Consider the following 27635-nt stretch of genomic DNA (forward strand, 5'->3'; position numbering starts at 1 on the left):
ATAAAGGACGCTGACTATTGTACTATCATTATTTTATTAATTGGTCAGTGGGAAGATTACAGATGAGGAAAGGGGACGCCTGTCACCCTTCCTGCGCTAAGATTAAAAAATGAGGCTGGATTGGGGGAAGCTCTAACATGAAGCAGAAGGAATAAGATTTTTAAAGACAAAAAGCCACAGGAGCCCCCCGAGTAGCGCACTTTTATTTGTATTTTTTGAGATTATTTTTTCGTGGTGGTGGGGGAGGTGATTGGGTGGCTGACTGGCTGCGGGAAGCTACTTCCTTTCCTTTTGGAGATGATTGTGCTATTATTCTTTGCCTTGCTCTGGATGGTGGAAGGAGTCTTTTCCCAGCTTCACTACACAGTACAGGAGGAGCAGGAACATGGCACTTTCGTGGGGAATATCGCTGAAGATCTGGGCTTGGACATTACAAAACTTTCGGCTCGCAGATTCCAAACGGCGTCCAACTCAAGGACCCCTTACTTAGACCTCAACCTGGAGACCGGGGTGCTGTACGTGAACGAGAAGATCGATCGCGAGCAAATCTGCAAACAGAGCCCCTCCTGTGTCCTGCACCTGGAGGTCTTCCTGGACAACCCCCTGGAGCTGTTCCGGGTGGAGATCGAGGTGCTGGACATTAATGACAACCCCCCCTCTTTCCCGGAGCCGGATCTGACCGTGGAAATCTCTGAGAGCGCTACGCCAGGCACCCGCTTCCCCTTGGAGAGCGCATTCGACCCAGACGTGGGCACCAACTCCTTGCGCGACTATGAGATCACCCCCAACAGCTACTTCTCCCTGGACGTGCAGACCCAGGGGGATGGCAACCGATTTGCCGAGCTGGTGTTGGAGAAACCACTGGACCGAGAGCAGCAAGCGGTGCACCGCTACGTGCTGACCGCGGTGGACGGGGGAGGAGGGGGAGGAGGAGAAGGAGGGGGAGGTGGCGGGGGAGTGGGCCTGCCCCCCCAGCAACAGCGCACCGGCACGGCTCTACTCACCATCCGAGTGCTGGACTCCAACGACAACGTGCCCGCTTTCGACCAACCCGTCTACACTGTGTCCCTACCAGAGAACTCGCCCCCAGGCACGCTCGTAATCCAGCTCAACGCTACCGACCCAGACGAGGGCCAGAACGGTGAGGTCGTATACTCATTCAGCAGCCACATTTCGCCCCGGGCACGGGAGCTCTTCGGACTCTCACCGCGCACTGGCCGGCTGGAGGTGAGTGGCGAACTGGACTATGAAGAGAGCCCAGTGTACCAAGTATATGTACAAGCCAAGGACCTGGGCCCCAACGCCGTGCCTGCGCACTGCAAGGTGCTGGTGCGAGTGCTGGATGCTAACGACAACGCGCCAGAAATCAGCTTCAGCACTGTGAAGGAGGCGGTGAGCGAGGGCGCGGCGCCCGGCACAGTGGTGGCCCTATTCAGCGTGACCGATCGCGACTCAGAGGAGAATGGGCAGGTGCAGTGCGAGCTGCTGGGGGACGTGCCGTTCCGCCTCAAGTCTTCCTTTAAGAATTATTACACCATCGTGACCGAAGCCCCCCTGGACCGAGAGGCGGGGGACTCCTACACCCTGACTGTGGTGGCCCGGGACCGGGGCGAGCCGGCGCTCTCCACCAGTAAGTCGATCCAGGTACAGGTGTCTGATGTGAACGACAACGCGCCGCGCTTCAGCCAGCCGGTCTACGACGTGTATGTGACTGAAAACAACGTGCCGGGCGCCTACATCTACGCGGTGAGCGCCACCGACCGCGATGAGGGCGCCAACGCCCAGCTTGCCTACTCTATCCTCGAGTGCCAGATCCAGGGTATGAGCGTCTTCACCTACGTGTCCATCAACTCTGAGAACGGCTACTTGTATGCCCTGCGCTCCTTCGACTACGAGCAGCTTAAGGACTTCAGCTTTCAGGTGGAAGCCCGGGATGCCGGCAGCCCCCAGGCGCTGGCGGGCAACGCCACTGTCAACATCCTCATAGTGGACCAAAACGACAACGCCCCTGCCATCGTGGCGCCCTTACCAGGGCGCAACGGGACTCCGGCGCGCGAGGTGCTGCCCCGCTCGGCAGAGCCGGGCTACCTGCTCACCCGTGTGGCCGCGGTGGACGCGGACGACGGCGAGAACGCCCGGCTCACCTATAGCATCGTGCGGGGCAACGAAATGAACCTCTTTCGCATGGACTGGCGCACCGGGGAGCTCCGCACAGCGCGCCGAGTTCCGGCCAAGCGCGACCCCCAGCGGCCTTATGAGCTGGTGATCGAGGTGCGCGACCATGGGCAGCCGCCCCTGTCCTCCACCGCCACCCTGGTGGTTCAGCTAGTGGATGGGGCAGTGGAACCCCAGGGCGGGGGCGGGGGCGGAGGCGGAGGGTCAGGGGAGCATCAGCGACCCAGCCGCTCTGGCGGAGGGGAAAGCTCGCTAGACCTCACCCTCATCCTTATCATCGCTCTGGGCTCAGTGTCCTTCATCTTCCTGCTGGCCATGATCGTGCTGGCCGTCCGCTGCCAAAAAGAGAAGAAGCTCAACATATACACGTGTCTGGCTAGCGATTGCTGCCTCTGTTGCTGCTGCTGCGGAGGTGGAGGTTCGACCTGCTGTGGCCGCCAAGCCCGGGCGCGCAAGAAGAAACTCAGCAAGTCGGACATTATGCTGGTGCAGAGCTCCAACGTACCCAGTAACCCGGCCCAGGTGCCCGTGGAGGAGTCCGGGGGCTTTGGCTCCCACCACCACAACCAGAATTACTGCTACCAGGTCTGCCTGACCCCAGAGTCCGCCAAGACCGATCTGATGTTCCTTAAGCCCTGCAGCCCTTCCCGGAGTACGGACACTGAGCACAACCCCTGCGGGGCCATCGTCACCGGTTACACCGACCAGCAGCCCGACATCATCTCCAACGGAAGCATTTTGTCCAACGAGGTAAGGCTGAAGCGAAAGGACCACCATCTCTCATCTCCTCCATCAGAAAGCCTCCTCTAGCACGGCCCTTGTACCTCTGGTGCACTGTGTATTTATTTTTAGGATATTAGCCTATTTGTATCGTTGTGTGGGCGGGGATGGGGGGTCACCCTCTCCCACCTCTTCGTGTGTAACCTAACTTTCGCGTTGTTCCTAATTCTCTGCGTTCCAACCTTCCACATTTATTTTCATTCCCTCCCCTTGGTACTTTGCCACCTTGGAGCTCTCTCCTTCGCTCTCCCATCTTCCCTTTAAAATCTTAATCCCGGGTCAGTCCTTTCCCTTCTCAGAAACCTGGCGGTAAAGAAAAAAGTGCGCGAAGGGAGAGGGAAATGTGGGGGAGGGATTTTCTAGCACTGGCAAAGGTCTTTTCCTCTTTGCGTCTGTCCCAGGCGTTAATAAAGGTGATTTTATTTTGTTTTGTTTATCGATGCTTTCAGTCGCGTGTACAAGTAAGCTATAGACTGTTTAACTTTACACAGTTGTCTAAACTCAAATGCATGTTTTAGTGAACAAGTTATCAGATCCTTGTCCTCTGAACTCGGGTTGCAAAAAAAGCGTTCAGTTCTGCTCTGGACAGCATTACAGATGCTCTTGAAGCCAAGCGCCCACACAGTGTGAATTTGAATGAAGTTGCTTTGGCACAAACCCCTGTAAGAGTAAACTAATGAAAGGCTTAAACAATTGTTGTCTTAAATATATCTTTTAGCTAATAATCACTTTCTTGCCACTGTTTTGGATAAATCACTGCTGTTGGCTTTCTCTTATAAAAGAATTTGGGTTGTCAATTCCGATTTCTTTTTACAAGATGGAGAAGTGGCAAAGGTGGAGGGTGGGGGTGGGGGTGGGGGCGAGAACAGAGTTGGTTTCTGTGAAAGAAAGTTTGGACCGGAAAAGGTGTGTGGGTGGCGGAGGTGGGGAGGAGAATGCAGAGGGCCTTTGGAGTGGGGAAAAATTGGGGAGGAGGGGAGAATTATGAACTCCTTTCTTGGCAGGTTATTTTATTTGAGTCTTAGATATTATTTGACTTTCATGAATATTTGTACAGTTCATTTGTATCTTAAGCACATTTTGAAAATAAACGACAACATAATTCCATAAAATATCCTAACTTTTTGCTTATTGAGCGTGCTGTTTTTCTTGTGTCAACCAGTATGCACCTAAACACTTTTTTAGGCAACTGAAAGATTGCAGAGTATAACTAGGTTGACTCTGTTAGAGACAATATATTGTTTATTAGCCCTTACTATGAGGTCATTTGCATTCTCTCTTTAAAAAAAAACAACACACATTTAAAGTTGTCCTTTTTTTTTTTTACCTTTACAAGTGACTGAAATAAGGATTCAAGTGTCTCTTCATATCTACTCCACCCTTACCCAGCAATCACTACAATGAAGTCTTAGGAAAGCTTGGAAATTCATAACAATGTATACAATTAAGCTAAATATAGTCTCTAACCTCAAAAGCAGACTAGTAAGCCCTTAGCATTCAAATGCTCTTGATTTATTTATTTTTTTTTCCTAGACTAAACACCAGCGAGCAGAGCTCAGCTATCTAGTTGACAGACCTCGCCGAGTTAACAGGTATGGACTCTTTTTCCCTAGATTAGTGTATGGACAATTCACAACCTAGTAAAAATGAGAAGTAGGTATATTATCTAATATTAAAATATAAAATGTAAAAAGTATTTTCAATTAGGGCAGGACATAAATACTGACTATAATTGCATTTCTAGACAATACATTAAAAAGGGTGTATTTCATTTATATACAACTTACAAAATATATTTGAATATTTTGTCAGTTTATACTCGTACATGGCTTCTAATAGTCTTCCTAAATGATGCAGATGTATATTTATATCTGCTTTATGAAACTGATGTGCATATATACTTAGCTCCAATCATAGAATAATGCCTAAACTTTACATGACTTAAGTATTCAAATTGACTGTTAATTCTCCATTTTTAAAGAGTTAGATAGGCTTAGGTTATAAAATTTAGCTTGATGCAGAAATAAAGCCAACTAACAGGTCTATGAGTCTGCAGCATCATCTGTGACCATGTGGTGGCAGAAGAATATTTTCTGTGTTTCTTCACCTTTTTTATTCTAATATTCACATTTTTGTACTTCTAGTTCTGCGTTCCAGGAAGCTGACATAGTAAGCTCTAAGGACAGTGGTCATGGAGACAGTGAACAGGGAGACAGTGATCATGATGCCACTAACCGTGCCCAGTCAGCTGGTAAGTGTGATTTAAATGCTGACTTTTATAGTTTTATTTTTCTTTAAATAAATGTAGGAAGAGTGATGTGCTAGGTAATTTTCTGTAAGTTTAATTATAGTGTCACCCTATTTTGATACTTGTATCAAAGAGAATTGTAAAAATGTAATGTTCCTTTGGAGAGTTAAAGTTAGAAACTCACTAAGGAGTTATGTTAGAATATGAAATACATCTTTTTTATATAATGTTCCTTAATGTAATTATATTCCATACAAAAAAGCCATAGGTCTCTCATTTGGTCCAATCCCCAGTCTTCAGCCAATTAAGGTATGACTAGCCTTGTTTATGGATAAAGTGACTAAAAATGAATGAAATTCATTGACCTGCATGAGGTCATAAGAGGATAAATGAATTACTGGGGACTAGAATCCAAATCTCTTGGCTTTCAGAGCCATGCATTTTGCACACTACCAAGTATTGAAAGAGAGAAGAAATAGTGATTAATAGTCATTGATAAGTTGAAAGCAGGGTTTCCAACCTTGGGTCCTTGGGCTTCAGGGCATTAGGAAACATGATAAGGTGTATTTTCTGAAGTGTCCTAGGGGTCCTCATATTTTTGACAGTCTATGGACTCATCAAAGTTGAAGTCTGAGCTTCAGTGAGCTTAATGGCAGTCATTGATGGGGGTTGTAATGTGATTTATATTTTTTACTTTATTTTACTTCACCTTTTCTATATAAATTTAACCTTTACATTCCATAAGATCCTGATAACATGTAACTAATATTAAAAGGAAACCCTTACCTGAAATAAAATATGTATGTTAAAATGAAAATGATTTCATAAACTTCTAGTTTTCTTTCTACTTCATTTGGATTTTGTGTATGAAGGGTATTTGTTGAATTTTTTACTTTTTCTATCTAGTTTTATATTTACTTGATACATGAGGAAATGTAAAGGCTAGTCAACTTTCTATAACTTCTTTCCATCTTTGCACTGTCTCTGGCTTCAACTCAGCTCACTTGAGATTAGATCTTTATTTTGGTTAGCAATATAAAAATCGACTGATAAGAGTTCTTATTTTCAAGGTAATAGTGGTCCTCGAGAGCGCCTTTTCCTTAACACACTTGATGGACCTCTGAACGGTGCTGAGGCATTGTGTCAAAGGGCAGTGTACACCCCATGGTGGCCTGGCACCAGTGGTTGCTACAAGCCTCTCACTTGGCTAATGTGTGCTGTGTCTGTGGCTGCCTTAGCCTTGGGAAACCCAAGCAGGAGGAAGGGAGAAAAGGCTGCTCAAGGGTCTCTTTATATTGCTGCGAGTCATTAATATGCAGACCTAATGAGACTTGAGAACTGCCAAGAATCCCCGGAGGTCCCTGCCCCTTGCGGGCCTTCACGCTAAGTGAACAGAGCATCTATTTAGTGTCTGGGAACCTGACAACAAACCAGATCTTGCCAGAAGTTTATATGTGAGTACAAAGTCTCTTTCATTTTTGCCCTATATATGGCATATGATTTATTGTTATCTTTAAAAAAACTATACATTTAGAATTGCTCATGCCTATTCTTTTTCCAGACTTTTTAATTTAATCTTCAGCCTTTTAAAGCTTTTAAAACAAAATATTTAATGTAAAAAAGAGAGAGTATCTGCTGCATGCTTCTTTGGATGCATTTTATTCCTTTCCCACCCACCCCCCTTTGTTTTTTCTGTGGCACTCCAATCTCAATGAACGTTTCAATTAGTTTAGTCCCTCAGACATAATGATCCATAATAACCTAACTGAAGAAAGAGAAACGAATAAACATCTGCAAAAAGGCCTAAATTTGGGAGATAGATGGGAATATTTTTTTATCAATGGGTTTACCCAGTAACTGTTTTATTTCACAGGCACTCTGTTGCCATTTGGTAATGTTTCTTTCAAACTATTTGAGAGGTCAAAGCATTTAAAAGAAAATTAAAATGCTAAAATGTGTTCTGAAAAACAGTTTTTAAAAGTGTGGTGATTTTTATTTTTCTCTCTCAAAATGGTAAATTTTTTTCATATCTTTAAGTTCGTAAACATGTAAAAGTATTACAGAATTACCAATCCATTTAGGCATTTCATTAGTATTTACAGGGCAGCCACGACATACTGAGCACAATAATAGCTATTTTAGGATTGTACTAAAGCACTTACATTAAGAAGTAATTGCACCTTTGTATGCTGAATTGCAGTGAGATTTAATATGTCTAATTTTGTTGTAAGAATGATTTTGAAATGTTTTCTTTTTTTAAGTGTAAAACTCTAAATGCAGACAATTAAAATGCATTTACTTAATGGATTGTTTTTCAGTCCATACTGATGTTGTGTACTATAAACCTCACACCATGCGGCTAGAATATGTCGAAAAATTTAAGCCCATTTCAGATAAATCTGTTTTATTTCTTTGTAAAGCCAGGTGTTGGTGATCTTCCAATTTTACAAAATTAGGTAATATTATTCATAGCACATCTATTTCTAGGTTTTGGATGTGAAAAAATTCATACACTAAGCAAATTCAGCTTAACTAAGTTTTAGGGGGAAAAGTTAGATTATCAAGGAAAAATAACATTGGAAAGGTAGAAATTCTGAATTCTCTCTTTCAGTTTGTACCTCATTCCATACTATATTATATACACTATTTAGGGTAGTGCTTCACCTGTTTAAACTTCCTTTTTCTTTATTTCGTTTCTTTTTCTATGTTAACATTACTTTGTATTTATTTATTTAGATATGTCTTCTATTTATTCTTTTATGAACAGTTTTCTTTTTTGTTCTTTCTTTTCCCCTCCCTTCTTGCTTTTATCCTTTATAAGCCATTTGCAGTCACCAATCTTGTTCACTGAAGGGCTTTACACACGGAGGCAGCTGCACAGAGAATCACATAAGCTTTTTCAGTTTTCTACTGCACCTGGCTCTATGTGTGAAATTCTTCGCCTTGACCACTGCTCTGTGGCACTTTCTTTCTATAGCCTTGTCAAGGTGCTTTCCGTTTTTTTCAGTGCTCTATTGATGTATTGGTTAGATATGGCAGAAGTCCAAGAAGATGTGGTTTATGCATACATAAACCATCACAAGAGGAAAAACTGATTGATCACTGCTTAAATAGCAGAAAAAGTAGACTTTAAAGAAACGTGTTTTCAATTTTATTTACCATGTCATTAGACTAAAAGAAATTTTTTTTTGTATTTTGGAAGAGGATACATTTACAAATTTTTAATATCAGTTGAGGTATGTCTAATGAAATCTGTTTAGTAGTAAGATGTTATTTTTTTCCAATTATGGAATACCTACACAGTGAAGAACACTAAGATTATGAATTTATTTTAATACCTTTTGCCTGTTTTAAAAATATGTCAGAGAGAACCCTAATAAGTGATTAAGTTACTTATTACTTTACCTGAAATTGTCAAATTTCTCTTCTTATAAATTTTTCGTTCACTTATAAGGGAATTTATCTTCTAAATGTGTTTAGTTATTAACTAATTATGAGATTTATGCATCATACACATTCAAAATTTGGCTATAAATTTTAAAAATAAAGTGATTTGACTGGCAGTATTTTCAAATTAGTAGATAAGTATATCATGAAATACATTAAATCCTTGTTCTACTATAATAGCAGCGAGAAGAGTCTTGGTTTATCATAAAATACATATGTTTTTCACAACTTCAGTAAAAATTTAGACATTGGCAAATTATCTTTTGGCTTTATAAATCAAGTGAGTTTACACCAGTGTTTACAAAAGCTTGTTCAGTTTTCTGGTGAATCTCTGCGCTACAACTTGAAAATGTAGAGAGATTTATAATTGTAAACAATATATAATCAAATATTGAGAGAAATGGAGAAAATACAAACATTTTGAGTGATGATAGGTAGGGAAAAAATTTTGATGTCCATATTTTGATTTCTTCATTAGTGAATTATATTGATAAATATCTGCTCCTAAACCATATTTTCTTAAAACCTGTAGCAGTTTTTGTGGTTATAATTAATATCTCTTAGTTTTTCATTGTTAAGTACTTAAAAGAAGACTGGAAATTTTCTCAAAAATTAAGAGTGTTGATTTTCTTTAAAATTAATTTATTGTGTTTGGAAAAAATAAAGTTTTTTATGAAGGCTTGTTGCATGAGAAAGAAATGTGGACATAATTTTATATTATTACATTCATCAAAAACAGCACAAATTGAATACACTTGTAATAATTTTAAAATCTTGATTGTTCTCAATGGAAATATCCATTACTTCTGACTATAAGGGACAAGTTACTTGCCAGTTGAAAACTATATATTTTAAAATTTGTCTAAATATATCTTTGCATAATAGGCAGTCTATCACATCAGCTGTCATGCCTTGCAGAACAGATTATTTCCGAGTAGTAGAAAAAATAAATAACTAGAAAAAGAGATTGAAAGTAAAAAATATACATTGAAGCATTTCTTAGAAATTAGCAAAATTTTAAAAATGAGGTATAGCCTGTAATTTTCTGTTGTGCAAATCCCATAGGTTCTATAGTAAGGACATTTGAACAAGAAAAAAAAATTAAGTTAAACTTACTAATTCTTGAAAGAGCCTTGAATTTAAGCCATTCAAAAATTGTAAGAGCAATGTGAAAGGTATGCATTCTAATATGTTCCAAGTAGTGTAAGGTGTGACATCCTTGTGCATCATGTAGTCACTTATCACAAAAAAAAAAAAAAAAAAAGCTTAAATATGCTATGCTTATTTGGTAATTAAGGCAATGTATTTAATGGAACTAGTGATAAATGATAGAAGATAAAATCATGTTAGTCATACAATGGGTCCCTAAGGTGAGAACTGGTAATGGAATGAATTTATGTGGCTCACAAACTATATATCTGAAGGACAAATGAAAATCCATTTTCAATTAATTTTTTGTTACTTATTTAAAGTTTATTGATTTAGTTTTTATGTTATGTTTTTAGTTTTTTTATATGTCTGATTTTTCCTCCTAAGAAATAGGTACACTTACCTTTTTGATAAAACTGGTGAAACATTCATGCTCAATTTGAACCTTACCTTTTATTTTAGTTTTACGAAGCCATATAGTATTACTAGGGGATTTCTACTTTAAAAGGATTATTCTATAAATTTATTAAGAACATTTTTTACAAGTTTCTGCCCTCCTGTTAAGTGATATTGCTCTTTCAACAAAAAACTTCTTTATATTATTCACTTTTTTGTGTTATATACATGCTATATTTTTTTAATACACATTCCCAATTCATGCAAACTTTATTATATCATCAAAGGGAATTTTAACCAGACTCAGATAATTAAAAGAGTCAGAAAGAAAGACCACAAACTTTCAAGAGAAGAAAATGGTCACAATTGGGTATAAACTACCCATAAAAATAACTTTTACCAAAATTAACTTCTAAGATAATCAAGCAGTATCTTAACATTAATATTGACATGCCAGTTCATTAAAATTTTCTGTGTGAAATTGTCATCTGCAGAATTAGAAGAGTACTTGGACATATGTGCAGAGAAAGATGTGAAAGATTGTATATGGTTTCCTTTGGTATATTTGACGTTTCTCAGTCATGTGAAGAAAAACTGTATTAATTACAAATTTTGCATTAGTACCCATCTTTATCAGGACCCAGTAAAACAATTCTATCTTAATATCTGAGTATGATTCCATCAACTCTGTAAATTTAATATAACTTAAATTTATTTTTAAAATAAATAATTGCTCATAATAATTTTACTCTTAAAGATAGTTTCTACTATCAAAAAAACCTTTTTTCCCTCATCAGTCTGTTAAATAGGCAGCCTTTATAGTGGTGTGCTGAAATATAAATCTCCTCTCTGGTTCTGTAGCCCTTGCCTATTTAGTATGTAAATGTGGACATTACAGGTACATTCTCCTTCCCTTTCTCTTTGCTTACTACATACCTTCTTACAGAAATAGGATAAAGGACTGAGCTTCTCTAGTGTCTAGTGAAACATTTACATGTTTTCCATGCTGTTCTCAGTCAGATTCCTGAATCCCAGCTTCAGCTCACGTTTCTGTTCCTCAACAGTTCACTGATCAGCAATTTATTTCCAGACTTACACAGAACAATTATCAATGGAATGTTATAATCAAAGTCAGAGTTAGCTTTTACGTGGTTTAATTTATAATAAAAAAGTCATTATGTAGTGAGATTAATATATGATAAGAAGCTTGGTGTTATTTCTTTAAATAGAATGTATGTAATTAGCCGTTCTTAACTCCAAAATACTTGTGGATAATGTAGAGGTTCATAGTTTTGAAAAATTATTTTATTTATTTAATATATATCAATATTAACATACATACAAACATGCATAAATTAATATATAATAGAATACCATCAGGAATTTAAAAACTAAAACTTGCAAAAGAGCACAAATCACTTGTGATATTTGTAAAAGTAACTGATTAATCAAGTATGTTCGTTAAGTAAATATTACTCTCTTGGTTAAAAAAAGAAAAAAACCCTAGATTTTCCAGACTAGGTATGCATTCGTGAATTTCTTCTCTACAGACTAGTATCTCATATTTTGGTTTTTCAAATTGATCTTATTTTAAAACATTTAATAAATATGTAATTATGTTTAGAAAAACATTAAAATGCTATTTTTGTTTACGTGTTTGTGTAGTGATATATATCAGCATAATATCAAATAGTATTCTGTAGTGCTAAAAATTTCTTATGTCTTGCTTAAGAAATCAAATGACCTTTCTTGATCATCATCAGATGATACTTGTTAATCTGGTCAATCTAAGAAAGACAATGAAATTTGAAGCTGTCATTTGAAATCTTGGGATTATAGGATTAGTAGGCAAACAGTTCTGTGTTGACTAGGATAAGTGTGCTCCAATATAGAACGAGTAATAAGGTGTTTGTCAATAGTATCTGCAGTTGATTTACACTGCATTTGGTTACCTTGGTTTCACTAATTACAGTCATTTGTTCTGCGGTTGTCTAAGGTGGTAAATGATAAGTGGCTTATAGTAATATGGACTACCAGAGTGTCATTGAGAAACACCTTTAGGAAATCATTTCCTAGGAATCTAAGAAAGCATGCTTTTGGCTGTTCATGAAATCCTGTTTCATTCTTGTTATTTACTGGTTTTTTGTGTGTATGTAATATTTCTGTTGAAATTTCACTTTCTGTTTCATGTCCAGATTTTACAATCCAAATATCATTGTTATTGCTTGGCATATTTCTTCCATTTTTGTCTCTAAGAAAAAAAAACTCAGGTGACTTATTACTGTTACTACGGAATATGGATTTCGAAGCCTTTACACCTGGGTTCTTTCTCCGTTACAGACTTCACGAGAGATTTTTTAAAATGCTCCTTCTTTTTCTACTCATCATTTCCTAGTTATTTAAGTCATCTGGAGCCAACATTTTTTCCCCAATACCCTGCGTAGTTTAGAAATATCTAACTCAGAGGCGTCTTTGCCAGAAGAGCCTTACCCTTCACATTTGCAGATCATTTTCTCCTAAGTGATGAACAAAATGAGGCAAGGAGATTTCTGAATCCTGTCAGGTTAAGACAAGAAAAATGTGTGAAGATACCTTCACCCATCACACAGTATGCCACCTGTAATCTTTCACCGCTAAGTAGCTAGTCCTGTTAGTGAAGACTACGTCTGTAGTTTCTTTTTTCTGCTTACAGGTATGGATCTCTTCTCCAACTGCACCGAGGAATGTAAAGCACTGGGCCACTCAGATCGGTGCTGGATGCCTTCTTTTGTCCCTTCTGATGGACGCCAGGCTGCTGATTATCGCAGCAATCTGCACGTTCCCGGCATGGACTCTGTTCCAGACACTGAGGTGTTTGAAACTCCGGAAGCTCAGCCTGGGGCAGAGCGGTCCTTCTCCACCTTTGGCAAAGAGAAGGCCCTTCACAGCACCCTGGAGAGGAAGGAGCTGGACGGACTGCTGTCTAATACGCGAGCGCCTTACAAACCACCATATTTGAGTAAGTATTACACAAAGGGCTGTGTAAAAGTATTCCCTTTGAGGAGGTAAAGTTCAACATTCCATTCTTTACGGTAAAAATAGAGTTCGGGTTGTTTTAGAAACAAGGATAAAAGTGACTTTGGATGCAGGCAGCACTGTAGTATGGAAAAATGAATATACTTAGCAGGAAAAGGGTCCTGTGTTAGGATGTTGTTGACAATAAAATACAACTTTTTGTTGGGAAAAAAACATTTTACAAATGTTCTTCAGATTTCCATTGAATATTTCACTCTTGCTTACTTGATTTCTATGTGTTTTGAAGGATTAAATTAAGGTGGAAGAACTCTCTTGACAGTTGAGTCGCGGAGAGATCTCATTTTCTTATTGAAAACAGCATTATTGCCTATCACCCTTTTACCATTGGATAGTAAACAACTGCAACCATTTCCAGAAAGCGGTGTAAGCATCAGTTTGAGCATTGAACACTGTTTAGTAAGATGTTGGTATAGATTTAAGTCTTTGCTCAGAATCACAGAAACCCTTATGGAAACTTATTAATACAACAATATTCTTCATTTATTTAAAATAATGGGTTCTTCTAACATTAAGATGTTGATAATTGTACACAACTTTTTCAAAATTGAGACCATATTCTCTAAGTAAGTTATTTTATACAATCGTTGTGAACAATAAAAACGCTTTGAGATTCTGTAATATATTTCATTTGAAGATTTTAGGAATGAAATTATCTCATTTATATTTTCTGCTACGCAAGGATCTTTTCCTTTTAGTTAATGGATACATACTACTGGCAATTCAATGTCTTGGTCAGACCACATAAATAGTATTTGACAAAGAGGAAACTCACAATAACTTAATCAAAAGATGACTTATCTTGCATAGCAAATCCATCCTACATAATGTTTTCTTTCATCTAGCGGAACCATAAGCTAGAAACAAACAATGAGTCAGACTATAGATGTATCATTTATTTTATGACTTATGAAATGGGAAGGAAAAATGCTTTTAAAAACTTAAAGGAAGAAAAAACCAGAAGAACATTTATTTTAGCCTCTAAGATATATAACGTGAAAGGCATGGATTGAATGCATTGAGGCAATGGCTTGTCTGGACATTGATAATGAGCATTAACAAGAGTCATATGATTAAAGGAGTGGGTCTTTCCTCAGATACATACATTGTGATGACAACAGGGATCAAATAGTGTTTTATGAAGTATCATGTTTAGCTTTTTAAATTATTTAGAAACTCTATCACCTCAGTACGTCAGATGCAAAGAATTATGCCTCCCTATAAAGCATTGATATTTTGCTTTATTTTTTAAAGTTATAGCATACAAGGAGAGTACAAATAAAGAAAGGAAAGCATTGATTTATCTAAGGTATAATTTGGATACTAAAATCCTAAAGTTTAATTCACAAATCCACACATGCTAGTGAATTAAAATAGCCTAAAATCAAATTTTAATAAGTAAGGACTATGATGTGGTCTTTGTCCCTCAAATTGAATTCTGGATTTAAAATTTTATTATAGAAAATAAAACTTTTCAAAGTTTTAAACAGTATATTTCACTACTATTTCACTTAAACTAAGAATATACATTATAGAAATACATTACCATATAGAAATATGTTACTAATAATTTCAAGGCAAAAAGTGAAAGGGTGTATGATTAATTACAATTTTTATTTTTAAATAAATACAAATATTTGCTTTTATCATATCAAAACAGGTAAAGCTTCTTCAAATATAGCTGAAAAATCATCTCACCTTCTTTTATTCTTAATGAGTGCTAATCTTGGTGAAGTTATGCTTAAATATAAGAACTGGAATTTTAGCCATCTACAAATGTCTTTACTTAATGTGTCTTTTTTTTAATTTTAAGAATCTTGGCAACAATTTTATTAATAAAATATTAATGCTGCATACATTTTAATGTAAAGTTTTGCACTTCTTAAGAATCTGGTATTTTCATTTGCAAATCTCTTTTCTAGGATTATGAAATTTCTTAGCTGTTATATGTGTTGCTAGAAATAAAAAGAATGCATCTATTTATTATTTTACCAGGAAAATTTAGATTTGTTTGCATATTGTCTAGCTATATATGTGAAATGAAATAATTTTTAATGACAATTTCATTTTTCTTTATATGTTTTAACTAGCTTACTACACTGCTCAAAATTTAGGGTTTAGGCTGAAGTATGACCCGGATGGAAAATTAGCAGAAAAATTGCTATTTTGTTGTTTTTACTTATACTCTCTTTAGTTCTTCATACAGCTTTAATCATGTCTAAATTTGTTTTTTGTTAACTTTTAGTGTTTAACATCATCTTAGACTCACACAATTATCTTTAAAATTACATCATGGCTGTAACATAATAGGGATAGTAAATTTTATGTTTAGTCTAATAATACAAAGTATAAACCCAAACTATTCCTGACCATTTTGCCCCCTAAATTCATATGATGATAGTTTTTAGTACTTGTGTCATTTAGTATTACAAATGGAAACATTTTCATTTTCTAAATAAAGAAGCAAGTCCTTTACATTATTAAAGAAGCTAAAAATTGACACTAATTACTTACTTTTAATCAGAATGTTTAAATAATTATTGAGGTTGCAGTTTTTCTTTAGGTAAACATGCATTTAATTTTATAATGAACATAATGTACACTTTGATGTTCAGAAAAGAAACTGCATTTAGTTATTTTTTGTAAAGCTCTAAAAAAGCCTACTGGGACTGCCACTGTCATTTGATGACAGGAAAATGGTGATATGCTTAAAAATACAAATGAGATCATTGTCTATACCAAGAACTTTTGATTTTCATACCTCTGATTGCTAAGGTTAAAATTAAAAACTGGAAGAAACCAATTTTTACTTGAAACTAGATGTATGCAAACATTTAGATTTTTTTAAAAAATGCCCAAATACAGTCACATTTCCTTTTATGTATGAGAAAAATCCATGAAGAATATACATATGCATTTAATAAGAAGAAACTTATTTTTTAAATCAGGAGTAATTTTGAACATATCTATCAATACTTGCCAAGTTAGTCAGGAGCACTTTATGAGCTTGATTTCTGTTATATTTGTTATAACGTTATCGTTTGCTAATACTTGATAGGGAGGGAGAAAAGGGATACACTGAAAGATTGAGGAAATAAATTTAAACATGTAGGATATGGTCATATATTCAAAATATTATATTTAGAGTTACTTAAAATGTTAATGAATTTCAGCTTAGCTTTACCTTTAAATTTATTAGAGTAATTAAAAAGTACTAAAATGCCACTTTAACTTTTAAGTAAAATTAATAATTCCTTTCAACACCGTATATAATAATATTAAAAGGAAATAAAGTATTTTCTGGAGTTTTAAAAAATATTATGTTTTATCACGAAGATTTTTAAGGGTTTATTTGGAATTGTACATCTTATTTAAAATAATTTATCCCTTCAAATGACACAATAAGTTACATGTAAACAATCTCTATAATCTCAGCAAATAAAAAACATAAAATTAATTTACGTTCAGTAATGTAAATGATAAAAGCTATATTATCAATATAATTTAGGAAAACTCCAGTAGTTACAATAATACTCTTTAATATTTCTATAGTCATTCTTGCTTATGATTTTGGCTTTACATTTAGAACATCATCTGTTAGGATTTTTGTCGGTGAATGAGCATGTCATTCAGTTCCGATCAGCCTAAACAATGCAGTAATAACGGCGCAGGGATTTGTTATTTGGAAATTTGTTGATTTCTTGCCAGAAAAAATAATCAATCCCTAAAAACTGAAGACAGTCATAAGAAAAATAACCAATGAAATTACATCTAAAATATACTTGTAAAACTCTTTCTTTCATTTGTTTAAAGTGTCATAAAACAATTATATTGAATAAAATGAAAAAAAAACTACATTTACATGACTTTAAGTTTCTAAACCCATGGAATTTATAGAATCATAGGACTAAAGGGAACCATGTATTGAAAAGTGTCACAGCCCCATGCTGCCTTCATGGTACACAACATTTAAACTAGTCTGTGGACCCCAAAAAATCACTGTGTCTTCTGACCTTTTATTTTTGCTAACTAGTGATCCCTTTTGAAATTTCAACTCAGCTCACCCATATCATAACAAAATTAAAGACTTTGGATTTTGAAACATTGAATTTAAAATACTGCTGATACTTTACCTAGACCAGTTTTCAGTAAACCTCATTTTGGGAGAATTCTTCTAAGCATCTACAATATGTCTGTGAGCACTTCAAGTTTTTAGTTGATTGGAATTATAGAACATGTTTTGTTTAGTAACATTTCTTCCAATCCCTTCATTATCTCAGTCTGCCTTCTGTGAGTTTTCATAATTTGTTGAGCTCAATAGTGTAGTAAGAGCATATATAGAATTCAAAATAAAATTAGTTTTCTTATTGGTACATATTACCCTTGTATTTACATACCCCTGGGTAGTGTTTTCTCTGGGATTTGTGTATTCCTCTAATATCATAAATATAGCATCACTATCCAATTTTAAAGTCAATAAACAAGTATTTTTATATAAGACCATTTTAACATATCTGTCATATAGGCCCATACATCACTAAATGAATGGACATCTTTTTTAGGATTTTTTTTCTTTTCTCCTAGACATAATATCTGTTCACTTTTCCTCCAAGTTCTGCTACTTACTTATAATCTATTGTGAGGTTTCTTTTTTGTGTGTTTTTTCTGTCTTTTTTACATACACCTAGGTTTGTGAATATTTTTTTCACCCTTTTAGTTTCTCTTTGTGACAAATTTCTGGTCTTAGAATCATACTAGTCATTCTATTTTTTCCACTAAATTCCTTTATTCAGGAATTATGAATAAATATCCCATAATCAAAATAGTTTGTTCACTTCGATTCTGTGAGCAAGAAATGATAACTTATAATCAGAAAAAAACCCTTTTCATATTCTCTATATATCTGAATGTTATATTATTTATTTTATATTGTTTATTTTATTATATTATTTTATTACATTCACTGAATTTTATTATAGTCTACTTCCTTGAAAAATTGTGGTCTATTCATAGTTCATATAATTACTCCAGTTAACTAACTGATGAAACAGTGGACTGGAACCTCCCTATGACTCTAGATAAATAAGATATTATATTTTTTCTTCTTTACTTTTTAGGCAGTAAAATTTAAAAAATTTAAATTTAAAATGAAAATTTAAAATGAAAGCTATAAAAACTCCTTCTGAGGCGCAGATAATGAAACAGAGCCGCCCATTTTGTAGCCATAAATCTGGCCATTTCTGTAGGTAGTTTGCGTTTTACTTATTCAGACATCAGTGCTTCTCTGTGACTTATCTCATGTCATTTAAAATTTGTGCCTTTGGGTGATTTGGAACTACTTACTTAGTGTCCACGAAATTTCTGTTCCCTTTGCTAAAGAATATTTTCAATCGTTTCTTTTATCAGTGTTTATCAATGTATTATCTTTATAATTCTTTGCAATATTTAACATACTATTTTAATATGATATCAAATTGAATTGACTTTATTTTGATGATTTGACCTGTGGTTAACTCAAACCTTCATATTCTAAAAACAAAATTTACATGACCATTAGTAAGTACTCTGTTCTGCAGATACTTTCTCACCATTTATTAACTTCACTAAAATCTACTTCTGCTCTACTATGTTTTTTCCTCAATACAGTTATTCTTTTGGAAGATTTAGATTTCGTACCCAACTATGCATGTTATAAATGCTAAATAACTATGTGATTAAAAATGAATAAGTGGATGAATTGAGCATTTTAAGAATACTCAAATTTTCTTTAATGCTGTAATCATTCATTCATTCATTTACACACAAGTCTGCACACACAGAAAATTTTTGATATCTCCAAGCAAACTCTCTTCTTTTCTTCCAATTTTTAAAATATTTTAGATTACTTGTTTTCCTCTCTGGCTAGTACCAACAGGCTTTTATGAGAAGTAGAATGTAAACTAATTCAAGATATTGAAATATACCTAACTAGGGTATTTTATAAAATATGATGGAGTTTTTTGATACTTTGAGGTTTTAAACTTCTTTTAATTTGTTCTGAGAACTTATTTCAGGTACTAAATAGGAGTTAAATTGTTTTCTATTTCTTGGCTGTCTTAGAATTTTAATTACTTCCCTTTCTTCCTGGTCTTTGAGACCATCTTTCTTTTACATATTTTATTTACTGGCAGCTTCATATATTAGCTCTCATCTTTCACCTTTTTATAAAGTTAATAGATGTATATTCCCTCTGGTTTAGTCACTTTTTTTTCATATTTAATTCCCAAGTAGGAGTTATCTGTTTGCATGTTCTTAATTATATTCTTGAGTTCACAGATGTATTGGTAAATAAAATATTGTCATTTAAAGATACATAGAGAAAACCTAATTGATAAAGTTATTTATATTTTTATTCAATATTTTACAATTCTTTAGCATGAGTCTTGCTCTGTTATTTAAAGCTGTTTGTCTAATGCAAACATTGAATTTTAAATGAGTTAACATTTAACATATTAATATTATTTATATACCTCATTTTATATTACAGATCATTTCCATCCTCTTTCTTATTTTGAACATTGGAAATAAACCCATGTAAGCACTTGTCCATCAGTTGAGCCTAACAAAAGAAGATTATCAATTAATATATAAATAGAATTATTCCATGAAAAGTAATACCTACTTTGGAATTTTTTTCCAGCTTCATCATACTGAAGATTTATGAGTCAAAATTTAAATGAACTAAGTTTTAAAGATATTGTAAATAAGTCTGGAATTCACACATTCAATTGCCTATAAACATCATTAAACATTATTCAATACTCAGTGTGCCAGACTTTTTTTGGGTGAATCTAGCCGCATCTTCTGAAATTCTTTCAATAGGAATTAGCTAGTGTCATTTAGATAATATAGCTTGGAAACTGTTTCAGACTGTGAGACTCATTGTTCAAGATTAAATAATATTATGGAATGAAGACTAAAATCAGTATAATGTGAATCATTTTAATGTTTTTCTAGAGTATAACAAAATCTTCGAAGTTTTATACTGAAGCCCTATAAGACTTTCTAGTTACCACAAAGCTTGACCTACTTCAGTTTAGGGGGAAAGAAGACTTTAAAACATTGAATTTCAAAATGTAATTATGTATCAAAAGACATCAATAGAAACAAATTGTAAGCTAGAAATTTTTCAGATAAAAGGGTTTTAATTCTGATTCTATAACTCATACTTTATATGACATCGTATGTATATACATAACGTATGTTAAATAGCAAGACACTTAACTATATTTGTTCTCTTAGATATATATTTCTTTTAGTTGTACAGATTGAAGAGATAATATTTAAACTTAATTTTGGTAAAGCTTCTATATAAATTATCAATAACTTTAAGTAACTGAATTCAACAAGTGATTATAAATATATTTTTAATATTCCAGTTTCATGATTCAATTGTATGCATGCACTAATACACATACACATCTCATACAGAAGCATTATATTTTTAATCAATTAAATTTTATTTTTAATAATAGCCATCAATTACCGGAGAAAGAATGGACCGTGGTTATGTTTAACACAAGAGTAAATTTGTTTAACTAATGGCTACTTCATTATCAGAAGCTATTAACATGACAGTATGGTGCTTGTTGAGAAGTAGATATGTTATACAGTCCATTTTAGTCTATTCCTTTATATTGTAAGGTACTGGTTGTACTTTTTGAGGACCATTTTACAGTGCTTAAGTGTAGCAAAATTAACCATGACACTGTAGAGCAAACAGGTTTCTGGTTCTAGTGTTTGTGTATTATGAAGAACCCGTTATTTTTAACTGATAGTAAAAATGTAGTTGGTAGGACTTTTTCCCCATTTTAAGAGTGGCATTAGCCAAAATACTACACTAGATTCCAGTATTATCTGTGTTGGATATTATATTTTATACAGAATAAAAAACTGGCTTTAGTTTATCACCAAGTGTTATAAGTCTCATATATATATACCAATAACTATATTTGGGTTGAAAATTAGATAGTTACTACTATATTTCATAAAGGCATATTTGTAAGTGTTTTTGTAATAATTTACAAATAAGTGTCTTTTAAAAAGACCTCAGCATAGGTAGAAGTAGTACATAAGTAAAATCAATGTCAAATATGTATTCTCTGGATTAAATTTTTAATCACCCAGGATAAAGAAATAGTCAAGATAAAGGAGTCCTTTTATATGTAACTAACAAAAAGTGTCATTGGTTTGTTTCTTAAAGTGCAGCACATAGTAGAAAGTTCTGAGACAGCAATGGTGACCATAGACAAAACAGGCATGATAAAGTAATCGATGATACACACTTGATGGTGTAGGTAAGCTTAAATGTTCACGTGTAGGTTTAACCTAAATCATGGTAGGAAGATGTCCATAGATATGAGAGTTAATGTGATAGTTTGACAGTTGCTATACATTGTATGCTTAGAAAATTTATAGAAAACCTAAAGGCTGACCTGAAAAATTGTATAAAATTCTTGTACATTATTTTCACCATTAATAAGCTTGGTTCCAGAACCGATCCCCTTGTTAATCACTAATAGTACAGTTTTGAGGTTTATTTTCTTTAAAACTGCACATCATATGATTATGCTGGAGGTCATGAAACCTAGGTATGTTTTGGTAGTTATATCCTGATGTTTTACTTCAATCTTTTTAATAAGAACAATGGTAGTGGAGGGCACCATCATATAGAATCTATAGAGTTCTAGAAGTTAAATTTTTAAACATGTTTAAAATGGCAAATTACTTAAAGCATATACAAAAGTAGAGAAAATAGTGTACCAGATCTTCCATATTTTCCATCACTCAGCTTAATCATCAACTCTTGGCCAAATTTGTTTCATCCAAACACTAACACAACTGCCTCTTCATTCAGATGTTTTAAAGCAAATCCAGAGATCCTATTGTTTAATCCATTAATATTTCAGCATGTGTTTACTGATGATAAAGTTTATTTTTAACATAATCACAAGAACAATATTCCTTCTTAAAACTGAATTTTCTTACTATCATTAGTTGTATAGTTATTGTTTAAATTTTTCATAAATGCTATTTATATTTACAATTACTTTGATTTATGATGGAAATAAGCTTCCCAGATAGCAACATTTTTTTTTATTTGGGATTTTTAATTTTAATATGTTTTATCAAGGTATAATATGCATATAGAAAAGTACAAAAATGGTAAATGTATGTAATGCAAGAAATTGTCACAAAATGAGCACACTTGAGAAAGCCTTGGTTTTGTTTGTTTCCTTCCCTTCCTGTTTCTTTGTGGACAACTCCTCATCTTTCTTTCTTTGGAATTGTGAAGAGGAAAAAATTTGGTTTCTTAAAGGCTACTTTTCTCACCTCATACATTGAGTTGAAATGGAGAATAAAATGCCCAGGAATAAAAATTAAGAAATTACGGTTTTAGAAAGATTTGAGGAGATATATAAAATGCAAAAAATAAGTATGAACATGTCAAACATATTATATACATAAGGAATAAATAACAAATTATGTTTATTAAAAGTATGCCTTCATAACTTGAAGGTTTAAAGCCTCATGTTATATAAAATAATAGTTTATAGAATGGACACAGATGAATATATATTTAAAATATCTTACTTTTTCAAATATTTACTGAGTTGACTTATTTCTCTTATAATGAGAATTTTCCACTTTGGGTATCGTATTATCCTCAGCTGAATTTTAAGGACAATCCATGGTGGCAGCTAGTGTGAAATGGCTCACAATTAAATAAAAATGAAATAGCTATTATTAATGATTGAATGGCAAGTAGCATGCTCTCCTTAAACCTAGTAAAAATACATGCTTTCTTTATTATATTGGAAGATATAGCAATTGGGCCATATATGCCATATATGACCATTATATTTTGGGTTGAAATTTTGGAGATTAAATTAAAATGTAGCCTTAGTTTGGTAATGTGGAAGCATGAACTGATTACACACTTAAGAAAAATAAAATTAAAGAGAAAATAATCAAATGGAGAGTTGTGTTAGCTGAACATTAATGCTAAATTTAATAATAACAGTAGTGGCTGAGTGTGTATTTTATAGGCATGAGTAGATGAAATAAGACATAAAAAAGACACCAATTTTATAAATTATAACACGGTGACAGTTTTTATCAGTCAAGCATCATGGAATAAGGCCTTTGAAACTCAGGCAACAGTAAATAATTTTGGAATCAGATATATGAATCTTTTATATAATTATATGAATATACATAATTTTCTATATGCAAAAGGATTGTTTGGTATTAGACAATGTATAATTGACTTCTTTTGATAGATTGAATCCTAACTCTTTAGGGGTTGAATTAAGCTAAGAATTTGCAAAATCTATATTTCTAAATTATAGAATTTAAATTATGGAATGTTGTTAAGATAATTATTTCTCAAGTTATAACAACAAAATATTGACTAACATTGAAATTATTGTACATGGTAATTTTTTATTAAATTCAGGCTTACGTTAGAATTTTTTTTAGGAAATACTTGACACTGAATAATTTAATTTTCATCTCTCATCGTTAAAATTGACCTTGAGATCTAGTAATATAATCCTTGATAAATTTCTCCTTTTGTAGTAATTTTCAAAGAAATTGTTTTCATAATGCTTATATAAAATGTGCTAATATACCTTCTCTTTAAATGGAACATTTAAAGTAGTTACAAAGGACATATCATGTTGTTTTGAAGTTAATTTTAAGTCTATGTCCTTTTTCCTACTCTTTTAAAGTTCTTCACATTTAACTTATTTTCTTCTCTAATTTCTGAAGGCTATCAGTAAGTCCTATTATTTTTGGTATTATTATTTATTGTAACAATACAGCACCATAACAATTTAAAATTGTAAAAACATTTTAATCAGCACTTTAGGCAGGTCTTCCCAAGCTAGGGACAAGAACAGTGTGACCCACATTCAAGATTGTTGAGAACCACTGTATTCCAGGCACAGTGGTCTTCGGTTTTGTCTGGCTTAGAACTGTATTATGTAAATGTTCTTAAGGCCTGGAGTGTAAGAAAGTGCTTATGGCACATGAACTCATCACAAACTGATGTGTTAACAAGATCAATATATTAATTTAAAATACCAATATCGTAACTAAATAAACAGAAATACTCCTGAGAAATCTCCAGGGGAAAAATAAAAATACTATCAGAACTTTGGTTGAGAATGTAAAGGAAATTAGACCAACTTAATTGCTAGTGATAATACATAGCCTAGTGCATCCTCATTCAATGTAAGTGGTGTGTACCTGCTGCACAGATCAAAGTACTCAGGTCAGGTCATCTCAGTGTTACCTGCTCTGGGTCATCCTAGAGACATGGAAAAACATTTTTAATTACTATATCCTTCTCCTCTCCCCCAAACCTCATGCAAACCAGTAGCCTTTCTTGGAGATAGTGTTTTAGAAATGAACAAACCAACCTTGGGCACATACCACAGTACAAAGGAGAAGTTTTCAACTTCCTTTAAAACGTACCTGCAGCACGACCTGCTCACCTGGTTGAACTGGGGAATTCTTAGTAAATAAATACCTGAAAAGCACTCTAGTCTTACTGCTTTTAGAATAGGTTTTCCTAAAGATCACTAATTTTATCCATTTTGACTTTATTGTAACTGTGAATTTTAGAAGATATCATTTTTTATGTTTTTCTCAAAGTACGCTTTTACTTCCTCTGGATTCATAGCTATGGATTTACAAGAGTGGTCTTTGTACAGGCTCTCGTATCAGAGATTGGTGAGGTTAGGAGCATTGGTTATGGGGCCAGTCAGCCAGGTTTCAAATACTGATCCAACCAGTTACTAGTTGTGCGCCCCTGTAATTTCTTTAACCTTCCTGTAACTCATTTTTTCTCATCTGTGAAATAGATCCTCAAAAGCCTCATTGTGGAGATTAAATTATTTAACATATGTAAAGCAGTGAGTGTCTGGCCCAAAGGAAGCACTCATTATGTGTTCAAGGCAACCATATATTCAGTTAAAATTGGAACAGTGACATCAGCCTGACTCTGGTCAAAATTACAATTCTGGGCTTAAATGGAACTAAATATGCTCTTTTACTCCCAGAGAAAAGTCAGACTCCAAATGTTCTTTTCACAATATATCACTATTTTACATCTGCAGTATACATATTCTTTCACCTAATACCTGTTTTAATAGTACAATATCCCTAATTTTTTTCCATCCATGAAACCAGTGTGACAGATATTACAGAATCAAATGTAACTCACAGCAAAGATTAAGCTTTGTTTTATGATGACAGTAGTCACAAAGCATGATTATAAACTTTAATACTTCATATTTTCATTATTTCACTTAACTTGTATATTTACAATGAGTGAATATACTTGATTTTGTACAACAGTGAAAATAATCTGGCAATGAATACTCATTTTTTAAGCTAAAGATTTTTATTCCAGTATAGGAGGTAGCATATTAAATTTGATGATTGTAGGGGAAAAAATGATGTCTATTTCTGTGGGCCATAAAACTTAAAAAGTGAAACAAATCAATGTCCATATACAATTTGACTGATCTACATTTAGACAATTGTACTTGCCCATTAGTGTAAATTCTGGACTTAGACAGGATATTATTACTCAAACAGTTCTGATATTCTTGTGTGAGACACACAGAAGTCCTAAAATTGTTGAAGTAATTGAAAACAGTCTGTTAGCTTGGAAAACCATGTCTTTCTGTAAGACACACCAATGATATCTATGTCTGTCATAGATCAGTATTTGAACACATAAAAGCCCAAAGGTTTTTTGCTTCCTTTGTTCTTCCCTAAAATCTTATCTGATAAACCTGATTCTCTCAGCCAGCTTTATATTTATATTTTTGTACCTTTGTCTTTCAAAGTGAGGCAGAAATAACAAATATCACAAACCCATTTGAGAAACACCTAAGAAACTGCCCAAACTATAGTTTCTACTTTTGGTTTATTCATTGGGTTCTCTGTGTAGTTCTCACGATTTTATGATTCTGTGTGTTTTTTGTCTTCCCCCTTCTACATCAACTGCATCTATATCACTATTTTCCCTGAATAACAAGAGATCTAACACTAAGTTCCACTGCTGAATTTCATTTCAAAATCATAATATTTTCATTTCTTCTTATGTTCATTTTTCATATGAAAACAAAAATTTCTCATTTTGCATAAAATGATAATACTCCTACATTTCATAATGCTCATTCCAGCTGTGGAAGAAATGAAATTTTAAAACATTTAATTTTTTTTATTTAATATGCTTGTGAATGAAATTACTATAGTCGACTGCAATTAAGCCTTTCCCCTTTTCTTGAAATGTACTGGTTTTCAGTGATTCTATGTTTTAAGTTTCACATCTCATTAAAAGAGGAATGTGATATTTACTTTATTATAATAAAATGTCTTTGGTTATCTTTGGGAAAGATCCCTTATGGTATAATCAAGGAAGGGTTTATAGAGCTCACTTTGGGGCCACTATTCGAGCACTATCTGTACTATTTTAATCATCAAATATAATATGCTACTTCCTATACTGTATAGAGACAAAGGACGTTCTAGGAGTAGGGAATTGCATGAACAAAAGTGCAGAATTGGAGAGCAAATAATAAATGTGGAGAAGTGAATACTTTAAGTTGCTAAACCTATCAAATAAAACCAGAGGTATAGTGAAGGTTACGGTTTGAAAGTTAAGTTTTAGATAGATTAAGGCACGTTTTGCATAGTAATACCAATAGTAATAGTTGCTAACAATTATTGAGTATTTATTATGTGCCTGGACCTATTCTATAAACTTCTCAGATATGAATCCTTTCAAATGATATTCTTACTGTCTCCAATTTATAGATTATAAAACTAAGAAAAAGAGACATCCGGTAACTTGCTCCATGATTTTAAGGCTAGTGGAGAGCCATGCTTTTTATTTGCGACCATCTAATTCTAGAGTGGGCATTTGTAACCAATTCACTACTTGGAATCCCAAGCTTAAGAAATTCAACACTATTCAGAAGGAAGTTAGCAAGATTTGTTGTTTAGGGTTGTGTTTTTGTTTTACTAATAGAGTGTTATTGTAGTTGTCAAGCATTGTGGCAATAAGGCCTGAACAAGAATGTTCCTGGTGGAGAATGAAAATGAAGAGATTACTATTAGAGAAATTTTGGGGAAAAAAATAGGATTAGAAAGATAAATATAGTAATAAAAAGTAAAGAAGGTAGTCATCAAGTGTGGTTCTCTAGTCCTGAGACCGGGTGATTGACAGAAGATTGCATTGACAATAATGATGATGATGATGATGATAAAGTTCATGTGTCAGAGAGTTGATTTTGATTGGAAAACTGAT

The 27635-nt window shown here is 34.2% G+C and overlaps 1 protein-coding gene across 1 annotated transcript; it reads left to right on the plus strand.

The window, feature by feature from the left end:
• The first annotated feature begins 297 nt into the window (after positions 1-297).
• PCDH10 (protocadherin 10) lies at positions 298-19834 on the plus strand. The gene is made up of 5 exons (XM_069493434.1): positions 298-2925; positions 4489-4547; positions 5100-5206; positions 12888-13193; positions 19794-19834. Exons 1-5 carry the CDS (start codon positions 298-300, stop codon positions 19832-19834), a joined length of 3141 nt encoding a protein of 1046 aa, XP_069349535.1.
• Positions 19835-27635: the final 7801 nt, after the last annotated feature.

This window comes from Eulemur rufifrons, chromosome 18 (assembly GCF_041146395.1).
Source record: "Eulemur rufifrons isolate Redbay chromosome 18, OSU_ERuf_1, whole genome shotgun sequence".
Lineage (NCBI taxonomy): Eukaryota > Metazoa > Chordata > Mammalia > Primates > Lemuridae > Eulemur > Eulemur rufifrons.

Coding starts and splice junctions, on each gene's coding strand:
- PCDH10 (XM_069493434.1), top strand. CDS start 298: ATGATTGTGCTATTATTCTTTGCCTTGCTCTGGATGGTGGAAGGAGTC. Junction 4,548..5,099: donor AGACCTCGCCGAGTTAACAG/GTATGGACTCTT, acceptor TTGTACTTCTAG/TTCTGCGTTCCAGGAAGCTG. Junction 5,207..12,887: donor TAACCGTGCCCAGTCAGCTG/GTAAGTGTGATT, acceptor TTCTGCTTACAG/GTATGGATCTCTTCTCCAAC.